The sequence below is a fragment of the Anabrus simplex genome, chromosome 4 (assembly GCF_040414725.1).
Source record: "Anabrus simplex isolate iqAnaSimp1 chromosome 4, ASM4041472v1, whole genome shotgun sequence".
Lineage (NCBI taxonomy): Eukaryota > Metazoa > Arthropoda > Insecta > Orthoptera > Tettigoniidae > Anabrus > Anabrus simplex.
In genome coordinates, this window is record NC_090268.1 from 214850978 (window position 1) to 214863878 (window position 12901).

At 38.5% G+C, this 12901-nt stretch overlaps 1 protein-coding gene across 1 annotated transcript in view; it reads left to right on the forward strand.

The window, feature by feature from the left end:
* Golgin97 (Golgin 97) overlaps positions 1–12901 on the forward strand; it is a 201340-nt gene that overhangs the window by 34571 nt on the left and 153868 nt on the right. The window contains exon 4 of the mRNA XM_067145349.2: positions 8220–8308. Coding sequence (XP_067001450.1) covers positions 8220–8308 — 89 coding nt within the window. The remainder of the gene's footprint in view (positions 1–8219; positions 8309–12901) is intronic.

Genomic DNA, 12901 nt, shown 5'->3' on the forward strand with positions numbered 1-12901 from the left:
GCCCATAGAATTTTATCCGGAATTATTGATTATTTAAAACATGGAACGTAATCCTATGATCTGCTAATCGAGATTCTACTGTACTTTGTAATATCTTCCTACATACAATAGATTAGTACCAATTTATAGAGTTGTTACAGTGAGTGTAATCTACTCGTAAATATGGTTGCTTCGACGAAGGGAAGATGAAGCAATAGTAATGTGTAACCAAGTGTGTTGTACGGGCCATATAGATGTAGCTGCATTCTGGAGTTCGTAGATTCGAAATGCTTTATCGGCAGCCCTGAAGATTGTTTTCCATAGTTTCCCTATTTTTATACCAGGCAAATACTAGGGCTGTTATTATGGCCATGGCTCTTCTTCTCCAGTCCTCCTCTTTAAACAGTAATCACCACCATCACCACCACCACCACCACCTGCCTTTTCCTATCTGATAGTTACCGAAAACTTATACATTGTATATATAAAAATCACATACAACCTACTTTTTAGTTTTCACTATTATGTTTGTTTACTTGGCAGTAAATATAAGTGAATCCCTTCTGGTTGATGTATGTGACAGCCCTCTGATGATTGGGACAAGTAATTCTGACATGTATGTAGTCGAAGTGACCTATAATTCCATAGAAATTACCCCATGTATATAATAAAATATATCGGTTGCCAAGAATTGTATTCAAGTTGACAGTTACCGGACTGTCCCTTTGTCAGTCTCAAGAAACGAGTCTCTTGAAAAGCGAAACCTTATTTTAAGATCTATTTCCCCGTATATGTCAAATGAATTGCTGCGATTTAGCAGCAGGCGACCCACAGAGAGGCAGTCAGACTAACCTTTCTTCCCGGAATCGTCTCAACATGATAATACAAATTACATGTTTCATGGTACTGTACCATTACGTTACATTAGCGGCCGTAAATGTCATGGAAACAGTGGACAAATATGGCGCACAATAGCTTCAGGTAATGTGCAAATACACAGAGTAGAGATCTAGTAAATCGATATCGTCCGGCCGCAAGGAAAAGAAATCTCAAGATTAAATAATGATGGAATAAAAAATTTGAATGAAACCGATTCTTGACTACCTTGAGGAGAAAAAGTTACGAGTTGAAGAGGAGCAGCACGACTTATGGAAGGATATAAAAGGGTCAATGCAACGTTAAATACTAAAGTATTAATATACAAACAGCAGTGAAGATTACATCTGCAAAAATATCGGCAGAAAAGGCGTAGATTTGAAGGAAAATATTTGTTACTGTAACACCTAAACTCAGAAGCGAAAGGAAACTACAGCCGAGTTGTACATTGCCGAAATTAGTATTATAGCGGCAAATCCTTGCTAAAGAAGGCATAATTTATTGTTTCCAGGAGGGAGACAATATCTGTTTAAGCGAAAGAAATAGCAAAAAAGTAGGCCGAATTAGAGAAATCTCTAAATTTAAAAAAAAAATTTCGACCAATACGAGATTCTAAAGACAAATATTACGTATTGAGTAGCCTACTATTCACCAGTATAATATGAATTCTACTATGTATTTGTCCTTTTATGATTTCATGAGAACTGGTGACAAGATGGAGTCAGCTTAAACAGATGGAAATGGTCGCTCAAGATGAAATAGCTCAAGCCAAGATCCCCAGCCGGAGCCGCAGATGACGTAATCTTTGGACTGCAGGGGCTGCCTACTCCAAGATGTCCTAGTCCAGGAGAGATCCAGCAGCAAAATCCCGTTACGAGATAAGTATTATGAGTTGCATCGTAATGAATTTGAAATCAATTGATGAAAAATATTTATATGTGTGCAGGAGTGCTAGAAGGAAGAGATGTAGTGCCAATGAAAGGATATTAGAATATAAATGCCAATTATTAGCCGATGAAATGTGCCAATTTATGCTGTATAACTATGGTGCTAATGTAATAATTTTAAGGTTAATGGAAACTAGATCTGATTGAGTATTCGTGCATGTTTAGTGCCAATCCATACGTGTAGACCGTGAAACGTTTAACCAGTTGTGGTTGTAGAAAATGCAGGCGAGATACGAGACGTAACCTAAAACTTCAGGTCAATATGTGTTGCAATCATGGCCAGTATGATAATTGTATTGTAAGGAAATGTTTGAAATATTACGAAGTTGCAGTGTATGAGAGAATAATCAGGTTATTAAGTATTGCTACCGTAACACAGAGGTTATTTAAATGGAATTGAATGAATATATTTCTAAATATGGAGGTATATATATATATATATATATATATGAAGGAAATGGAATGTTAATGTGGCAAGTTGTAATTAGAGTGAGGAGATATGTTTCTGTTCGTTGCTTGAGAATGGGATGGATGATTGAATTGCGAATTCCTGTGTTACATATTATATTTATATTTGGATTAGCACTGCAAGTGAAGGATTTAGGCCATGTTAAGTTGAATGTATGTCTTGAGCCAAGCATAATGTGTCTCGTAGTAACTTTCAGCGGAAGATATTGATAGGTTACGTGTTTGTTGTACATTACGTAATATGAATATACAAGATTAGAACGGAGTCTCGCATATTTACATATTTGAAGGTCAGCGCGTCAACACTAGTATGAAGAACGGTTTTCTTTGACAAAAAAGAGATATTTGAGAATAAGTAAATATATTGGCATATGATTAGGAATTCATGGCACGATTTTCGCAGTTTAGACTGACGTACTATCATATCTATGGCACTCTGTAGTAAGATTATTTGATTTATTTTGTACATACGGTGATGTACAGTTTTAATTTACTCATTTTTTTTTTTTGGTTATGATAGGAATGTTAATAACTGCATGGGTGTTTTGAACCGAGATTTAAACATGGTAATGTGTATTTTTCAGGCGTTTGCTCTATTAACCAGCATTTCATCTTAGGTCTGACACTAGACTCATCAGAGTGGGATGTGTCAGACCCTACCCACTGATGCTGGGGTGTATAAAACATGTTAATGCTTATCTCGTAACGTGATGAGTCACAAGTGAAAATCCAAACAAGAATCCAAACATGTATCCAAGTAAATTTGGTCAAACAGACCGAAATGAAAGATGAAACCTAAATGATGCCCCAAAGAGAATCCCAAACAATATTAAAAGGAAGATATTCCACTCCTCCTTGAATTAATAAAGTTTTGGTCCCTATTCTTCCCTTTGTATCAATTTAAACATGGAAGATATGGTATATTTTTGAAACTTAACGAAAATGTAAGCAAATATGATGATAATTTAAAGATTTTTTCAAATATGTTTATCTCGGAAATCAAGCATTTGAGAATGATATTTATAATTTCACATGATTTTCCTTTCTTTATTGCCGATGGATGCATATTATTCAATTTTATAATACATTAGCATGCTAATAAACTAGGTATAGTTTTAATTTTGCGTTTCTATTCCTTAAGTAACTTGTAGTACATAGTAGTATGATAGTTTACGGGTATATTGAATTAATTTAGGCTAAATACTAGGTGATGATCAGATAATTTCCTTGACGTATGGATACGGAATCACTGGTTGAACGGACAGATACTCTTCAACGGAATCTACAATTTGTCTAAAGCATATGGGAATATAATGAAGCGAATTTACCCTGAGAAACGAATATGCACCATGTTGTTGTAGCTCATGTTCATAAATGATATCTCAGTTCAGAGTCTAGGTATGATTTTCGACCCGATGCTTTGAATTTTGTAGCCGGAGCAATATTTAAACAGGTGTATATTCAGTTAATGCTCCAACGCAGCATAATAGAGGAAGTCACCGCGGGAACATTAATAGACGAAAGGTGCAGTACGTAACCTCTGATTGTGGTTGATTCCTCTCATTTGAGGTTAAACAGTGCTCTCAGTAGTGTTTAAACATGACCGGTTGAACATCGGTTTTAAACAATGTCTAAGTGATAAATAACATCTCTGCAATGCGGCAGCCATACTTATGCGTTGTTTAACCGTAGACATCGTCTAAACACCATTTCTGCATTCGGCCCTATGCCTTCAACACTGCCCGTTCACTCCCCCTTTCCCTCCTTTTTGGTACCGGAGTGGCCATCAACACCACCCCTTCACTCCCTTCCCACCTTCTCAGTACTGAAGTGGGGCAGTGTTGATTTTTTTTGTCGGGACACCATTTCAGTTCATGCGTGTACAGTATGTATGTATGTATGTATGTATGTATGTATGTATGTCCAACCCTTGTCCTGTTTTTCTATGGGGTTGGGTATGAACAAAGTAAGATGAATTTTCATAGTGAGCTTTTATGACTGGATCATCTTCCTGACACCATCATCAGAGGAATTAATGAGATGAAATGAATGACATGCTATGTGATTGTAGGAAAGGAGAGGGTGAAACCCAACAATAGCCCAGAGCCTTCTCCAGTCGAATAGCACCAAAGAGTCTGTTCAAGGTTTAACGGCTCCATCTGATGGACAAATTACCATCAGCCGTGTTATGTCCTCACTCCATCAGTGCAGAGATGTTAGGAATTGAGTTGAGGTGTTTGGTACACAATCTGGTGTTCATAAATAATTGTATACCACCACCTCTCCTACTCTGCCAGCCAACATTCTGATGGTAGAAATATTTTCGACCAATGGGACTCAAACCAGCTAACCACTGTATCAGACCATATAGACTTGATGTCTTATTGATCATAACCACCAGGCAGTCTGGATATTTAACTCTTATGACAGCTGAAAATTTATTTGAAGTACAAGGTGATCATAAAAATTAAATCCTTGATTCAAATGACCCACAGTACACACACTACAATTAGTGCAAGACCTGTAGCTGTGATCCCAGGCCAACAGAAGAGAAAGGGCAAGGCCACCATAGTTCAATGGCAGACCATTGGATGCAAAATCTCAGTAGTGTAGGTTCATTTCCTGCTGGTGTCTGGTTGGACAATTTTGTTATTAGTTGTGTAGTATGTACATGTATTCTATACAACTTGATAAGCAGAAAGTCTCTTTGGAGCCATGGTTGTTGTTGTTGTTGTTATTATTATTATTATTATTATTATTATTATTATTATTATTATTAGCGTATCCAGGATTTCATGCAACATCAGGTTGATGCATGAATCAATGTCAGTGAAGGTCATTTTCAACATTTGATGTAAGAAAGAGTTTGTTGTGGTATGCTGGTATGTTCTGTTCCTGGTTGTTTCCCATGAGTAGTAGAAAATGAGTTCTAATGTGGAAATAAAGTGTTTCTTAGACCCATGTCCATATAACATATATTCTTCTACATGTGAGGAATATGTCCTGAAAGTTTGGTCATAACTTACTGTTACACCCTGTATAGGCCTAGTTGGTTTTGAGATCTCAGGAATAATGAATTCCAGTTAATTTCCAAATCTGTTTCTATATAATTTCTTTTTCTTCTCCACATTCAGAGCTGAAATTTTGTCGTATGTTTTTTTTTTTGGTGGGGGGGGGGGGGGAAGTGTTGAAGGATATAAGTAATGGAAAGGAACAACCAATAACAAATTAAAATATAATAAGCACAATGGGAGGTCAGTGTGGGAGAGAGGGAGCAGTAGAAAAAGGAGGACAGTTGCCACACCCTTCCATATTCCTTACGAATGCCAGTTCTTCTTGACCCCGAACAAGCTTGTTTCTTCTACCAGGAGGGTGGGCTTCAACGCTTCTTGAGTGGATCTTCTATTTTGATATGGGAGGTGTAGGACGAGAAGAGAACCAGATAAACAGAAATAAAAAAGAAGGTAGATAGATGAATGGACAGTAGGTGGTAAAGGCCTAGGTACTTAGGACAAACACAGGAGAAAGAAAGGAACCAAACAGGTCAACATAAGTAATGGAAAGGAACAATCATATTCCTATCTTGCTATACATTGCTTTATTTTGTCACTTGTTTGTTCCTTTCTATCACTTATTTTTTCCCCTTGGGTTTTTTCTCCTGTTCTGTTTGTTCTCTTCCCTCTTGCTGTGTTTATTCATCTTCCTTCTTATTCTACACTTCCCATGTCAAGACAGATCTGTCGAGGTGAGAGTTCAAGCCCACCCTCGTGTTGAAGCTGGGAAACAAAAACGGCTGACTGGGGGGGGCGGAGAAGAAAATAGTGACGTAGAAGAACTGGGTTTGATGAGGATGGACAGAAGACAGTTTGATCTATATGTGTAGGGCAAGCAGCTGGGCCAGGAAACTGAAGATGAAACTAAAATATTGGCGTAGAAGAACTGAGTTTGATGAGAAGAAAACAGCTGTATATGAAGATGTGGAGATTGTCTTTTTGTGTTATAATGCTTGTCCTTGTCCTCTTTCTGTTTCTCTGTCTTCCCACACCAACCTTTATTGTGTATATCCTATTTCCTTCCCTTGTTCCCTTGCTACACCTTTCTGTACATGGATCTGCTACATCATGAATTGTTTGATATTGGTTGTAGGGGCATTATAACAGAAAAGGACAATCTCCACATCTTCATATACAACTGTTTTCTCATCAAACTCAGTTCTTCTGCGTCACTATTTTAGTTTCAGTTTCCTTTCCCAGCTGCTTGCCCTACACATACAGATCAAACTGTCTTCTGTCCATCCTGTAATCTGGTTGAGTGTTGATGTATACACGTTTTCATGGGGAAATGCCATCAGTAGATGAATTGCTTACATACGCAGTATTAAAGAAGAGAGAATGGAAATGAGCAGTGTGTGGAAGAAAAGTGGTTGAACGGGAACAGTTGCACCCATATCAATTTGTTATAAGAGGTATAATTGTATCCAATAGATCGTTGCAGTTATTACCTATGGATGTATCTGCTCTGTAATTTTTACTTTCCACAACAAAGGGAGATCTCTGAACCTCTCACTAAATTCAGATACATTTTTTTTGACCATTTGTCCATGACTGCAGTGTGGGAGAAAGACATTATTTCACTATCCATGCAGAGGTAGACTGGCAGAGCACCTGGCCTGTCAGTTGGCCATGACTTCCCCATACATGTCTGTTCCACCTGTCAGGCACCATGCATGTCCTGCTGTTAGAGCTGACAGAATTCTCACAGTCCGTCCGGCCACACCGTGCACACCAGTTTTGCCTGTCAGGTTTCAACTGATCAAAAGACGAAACTGTACATGTATGGGACCCCTAAGAAACATTCATACATTCACTTGTATTCAAACATTTGTCCAAAGCATCCTCCCTCAACCCAAATGGTTGCATGACAAAAACTTTGGTTTTGAAACTTGTGAAGCACAACAAGGACAAGGAACTTGACATTAGAAGATAATACTAGGCACCTTGTTGGTCCATGTCTGCAGAAATGAACAGTTTTGATTGCATATGGAGAATTCACACTTTAAGTTGGTCATTATAACATTTAGGTTCATCAGCTTATGTTCTTCCTGTACTTACCATATTAGGTTTTGTCTTTCAGACATAGCTTACTCAGTTAATTTTCAGTGATATACTTGCACATAGTTTGTAACATTCTTACGAAGCTAATCCCAAAAATTAGGTCTCTTATTTTTCTATAAATACATAGACCCGTTTATTTCTATAATGGCATCATTTTACTTCTTGAACATTAGCTATGTTTCTACGTAATTACCATTTCAGTCAATGAATTTTTGTAGACGCTGTGACAGTTTTTCTATGCCCATGTTATACCAGCTCGCCGCCATGTTGTTCAGGAAGTGTGCTTTTCAGTCAGCATGCGTGGCACCCGTCTTACAGACACCCTCCAGTATTTCAACTTTTCCATTAAAATTCTGTGAGCGGCGTTTCGGGAAACCTCAGGAACCAAAGTGCAGAGATCATCCAGGGTGATCCACCGATCTTCACGCATGATTTGCTCAATCTTCACGACTGTCTCGGTGGAAATTGACGGTCTCCCGCGCCTTTGTTCGTCAATTGGCAATGGATTTCAATTGGTTCAGTATCTTTTGCATTAAAAAACCGAATAATAGCGCGTACTTCGCACTTGGCGGTAACATCCAACGGGAGCTCCATTCTCAACGGCTGCCAAGCCAAGACTGAGTGCCTCAGTGTAACGTGTGTATGTTTATATGCGAGCACGGAAAACACTATTTACAATATTGTGACCAACAGCCACACTAACAGAGTTCTGTATTTATAAAAAAAAATAGCAGACCTTATTTTTGGGATTACCCTCGTATTTTTCACTATCAACTTTCTTTTGAGTCTTCTGTTTATTAAAACAATTTTTTATACTGCCTTTTTTTTTTTTCAGAATATAAAAGGAAAGTTTTCCAGTATCAAGAGGATATTGATCAACTGGAAGGCTTCCAGACCCAAGAAATGGCCAAAATAAAACACTTGGTAAGTTGTATTGTGCTCTCTCGTTTGTGTCGAGTTGTACCTTCCCTGGGTGATCTCCATCGTTTTCATCCATTGTGACAATTTTATGTTTCATAGTCGTACATGGATTTAACCCTAGAACTGCCAAATGTCGCGCTTGCACTCAATAGTATGTCACTAGAATGCCAACGTCGCAAAACATCATTTATCGTTCACTTACGCTATTTTAACAAGTAAGACATTAAAGAGGAAGCTTCAAGTCTTTCATCACACATTCCTCACTAGCCGGAAATTACTCAGTCAAGGTCAAGGTATAAAATCAGCTACTCTTGCCTCATCTCCCTGTCGTCTCATTTGCTATGTAACTTTGCGCTCGCTCGCTCGCTGTTCCTGTTAGTTTCTGAGAATATCTTTCGTTGTCTTTCAACACATTATTTAATTTATTTTTAAACTCTTTCTTTTGAAGTGTAAGCTGTCATCATGGTAGATGAGCTACATGATTAAAGTGATATTCGCAAATTTCTTTGAGATGATTGGGATGATTCCTCTTCCAGTGACATATTTTCTTTAGCTGATGATTATTCTGACAGCGGAGAAGATTATATTCCATAATCTAAAGTTGAAAGTGATTCCAATGAAGAGAGCAGGCCTGCCGACGTTTAATTAGCTAATACTGTTTCTGTAACACGAAAGTGGTGCAGGTTTTATCCACCCGAACAGGAGTTCGATATTTCCGAGAAGTTCCGCGTAAGAAATCCTGGCATTAGGAACTGTATGCCCCGAAACAGTACACCCATTATGTACTTCTACTTGTTCTTTATGGATTTTATTTGGAAGTTCTTGGTGAAAGAGTGGCGAAAAAAAATTAAAACTAAAAGAGATTCTGAAGAAATGAAGGCCTTTTCTCGTATGCGATCCTGTTTTCAAGCAATCAATCAATCTGGGTTTGGTGGGATTGTCTCCGAAATGAAAAATTACATTGCCATTCTAATAAATAAGGGATGCACCGTGAATGTTTTCATAAATTGCAGCATTTCTGGACGCCTATGAAGCCTGGCAGGAAAAGAAAACTCTCCGAGAATGACTCCCAGGAGTGCTCCGCAGCTGACGGAACTGTGTGCAGCTCGGAACTTCTTAATTCTTTTGTGATTTTATTTCAGCATTTACTTTTGAGAATGAAATATTTTTAAAAACTAGAATAAATTCCGCATATTTTGTATATAGTAATTTTTTTAAATGAGTGCTTTTTATTACTAACAGTGAACTTGAAGATATGAAAACAATTTTTTTTTAGTTTTCCAAAATTTTGATCGCCTGATACGCACCAGATCTATTACTTATCTGTTACTTATATAAGCATGATAAATAAAGCTTTCCGAGTAATATGGTATGCTACGTGTCTAATTTTTCTCTATCTAAGCATGCATAAATTATTTTAAAACATAAATGTGTAATCCATGCAAAAATGGCCTGGCATTTAGGGAAAAACACTTGGCACTTCTAGGGTTAACCCTTTGAGTGCCAACTGGAATTGCATAGTTCTATGCTAAAAGTACCAAGCCCATTTCCTAAAAAATGCAGTGTTTTATTTATTGACGTATTTTATAAGGTGTAGCTCAAGTATGAAGCCTGCTGTTAAACCAAATACGTTGTACAAACTACAGAGCTTTAAGGTTTGTAATTCTTGAATATTGAATTTTCACGACCGCATTGTAATCGGTTTGTAATTCTCCTCCTCCCTCTTCCTAGCATTTCCCCATTGGTGCAGGGTCCACTATTTTAATCTTGGCTTGCCATTTTGCACGATCGTGTGGTTGTAAGTCATGTCAGAGCTGTTTTGGACATCCACATGGATGTTGCCCATTAATATCAAAGGAGTTTCCTAATTAGTATATACTTTCTTCTTGCTTTGTATAGGCAGACCACGATAATCAACTATTCTGTTTGCGGTGTTTTTGCGGTTTGCCCAGTAATTGCACATCCTCTGGCTGTGTTGTTCCTTACTCTCCTTTTTCTAGAAGGTACCCATCTTCCTTCTTGGTTGCCATTAATGTTTTCACGGTCCGTACTTATAGACATGATGCTTTTGGGCTTACCATTAATGTTTTCACGGTCCGTACTTATAGACATGATGCTTTTGGGCTTATGCCGTGTCAAGAAAATAAGGTGAAATTCTTAACGTTTTGCAGAAAACTGTGCTCTGCATCCTCAGAAGAAATCTCGACTGACCACGAGAAAGGCTTCTTAAACAATGACACTTGGAAATTTGGACGTTATAATAGTAGTGGAAATGGTACGTTCATTCGCCACCAGATTGCCCCCAGGCCGTGGTACAATGCTAGCGTTCGAAGCGGAAGCTGACCGAACCATCACAATCAGACTAAGCAGTTCACATAATGTGTTTGCTTAACATATGACATAGACAGGTGTATGATATTGACACAAGCCTGGAATGAAACATCTGGCAACATGGAACGTACGAATTTGGAAAACACCGAGACGAAATAACAATAGTGAAGGGACAGGGAAGGGAACTACCTACGTAAATTCTTAATGGCTGGCAACCAGGTATTACTTAATTGATAGCCGGTGTCCTTGTTGAAATTGTTAGGATTTCTACGTATTTCTACAGCTTCCTGTATAATCCTGGACCTGTAGTGTCTAGTGTGGGTAAGAGCTCGAGCATCTTGGAACACGACATCATAACTCGCCGATAGAGCGTGCTCAGCTATTGCCGATTTGTCTAGTTGGTTGAAACGAATATTACGTTCATGTTCTTTCATACGGGTACCAATGGACCGGCATGTTTGGGCGGTGTATACCATACCACACATACAGGGAATTTCGTATACCCCAGGATGTAAAAGGGGGTACAATTTGTCCTTGGTTTTACTCAGACTGTGAGCAATTTTAGTGCCTTCTTGGTTGTTTATCATGGAACCTCATTTGTTTAAGGATCCTCCTGAGAGATGTCCGCTCTTTCTTCCTCCAAGTTCCTGCAGATCTTTGCTTACTTCTATTGACCAGGGTGACTTGGTCTTCCTCTTGCTTCGTATAGACAGATCACGATATTCAACTGTTTGGGGTAGTTTTGCTGTATGCCCAGTAATTGCACATCCTCTGGCTGTGTCGTTCCTTCCTCTCCTTTGTCCAGGAGGTGCCCGTCTTCCTTCTTGGTTGTTTGTCCTGGAACCTCATTTGTTTAAGCATCCTTCTGAGTGATGTCCAGTCTTTTAAGTCTCTTTGTGTTCCTCCAACTTCCTGCAGATCTTTGCTTACTTCCATCAACCATGGTGACTTGGTTTTCCTCTTTTGCCAGTAAGGGAGAAATTATGAATTAATCTTAAATATTATTTATTTATTTAAATTTTTTATTCAACATAGAACTACTTTAGTCAGGCTTAGTCAGTTCTAAACGAAGGACGATTACCGTAAGAGAACATTTCGTTACATACTGGTGCTAATTTCTTTGCATTCGGGAGATAGTGGGTTCAAGCCCCATTATTGGCAGCCCTGAAGATGGTTTTTCATGGTTTCCCCTTTTCAAACCAGGCAAATGCTGGGGCTGTACCTTAATTAAGGCCACTGCCTTTGCTGGCAGAACCTAGTGTTTACAGTGCACTATGTCTTATTTATTATTATTTATTTATTTATTTTATGGCTTTGTATGTGGCGAAGTTAGGGCTCACGGCCCTCTCTTACACTTAACCACTACGTACAGTACATAATCACATAGTTTGGTAAAATAACATTAGCAGACCCTAAGAGCTACCTAAATTTATGGAGTAATATTATAACAGATTATAATTGTTATTTTTAATGATTAATATTATCTAGCCTATCTACGTCTACATCACCTAACAATAGTTCTAAATCACGCTTGCAATCGTACACACTAACATTCATACAAGCTGGTCACGTATTTAAGAGGAAATCTCGACAAGACCGTTTAAATGAGACTGTTGAAGTGCTATTACGTATACTGACAGGGAGTGTGTTCCATAGCCTTGCCCCAGACACTTGGAAAGAGTGGCTGTATACAGATGAATGATTAACCAGTATCATAAGGGTAGAAGTCGATCTGGTATTATGTCCATGGAAAGATGAGAGGAAGATAAAATGTGAGGATAGGTATTCAGGTGTAGATTCGTTCAGAAGTCGAAAAATTAGTGTCGCAGTATGTAAATTCCTTAGTTGATTAATTTTCAGCCAGGATAGCTTCTCATAAGGGGAAATATGTGTCCTAAAGTTCAAAGAAAATATAAATCACCGGGCGAGTTGGCCGTGCGCGTAGAGGCGCGCGGCTGTGAGCTTGCATCCGGGAGATAGTAGGTTCGAATCCTACTATCGGCAGCCCTGAAAATGGTTTTCCGTGGTTTCCCATTTTCACACCAGGCAAATGCTGGGGCTGTACCTTAATTAAGGCCACGGCCGCTTCCTTCCAACTCCTAGGCCTTTCCTATCCCATCGTCGCCATAAGACCTATCTGTGTCGGTGCGACGTAAAGCCCCTAGCAAAAAAAAAAAAAAAAAAAAAATCGTATGCAAGAGTTCATTGCCCTTTGAAGTTTCATAGTTTGTTCTGCAGTTGCATCGGTTAATACGACATCACAGT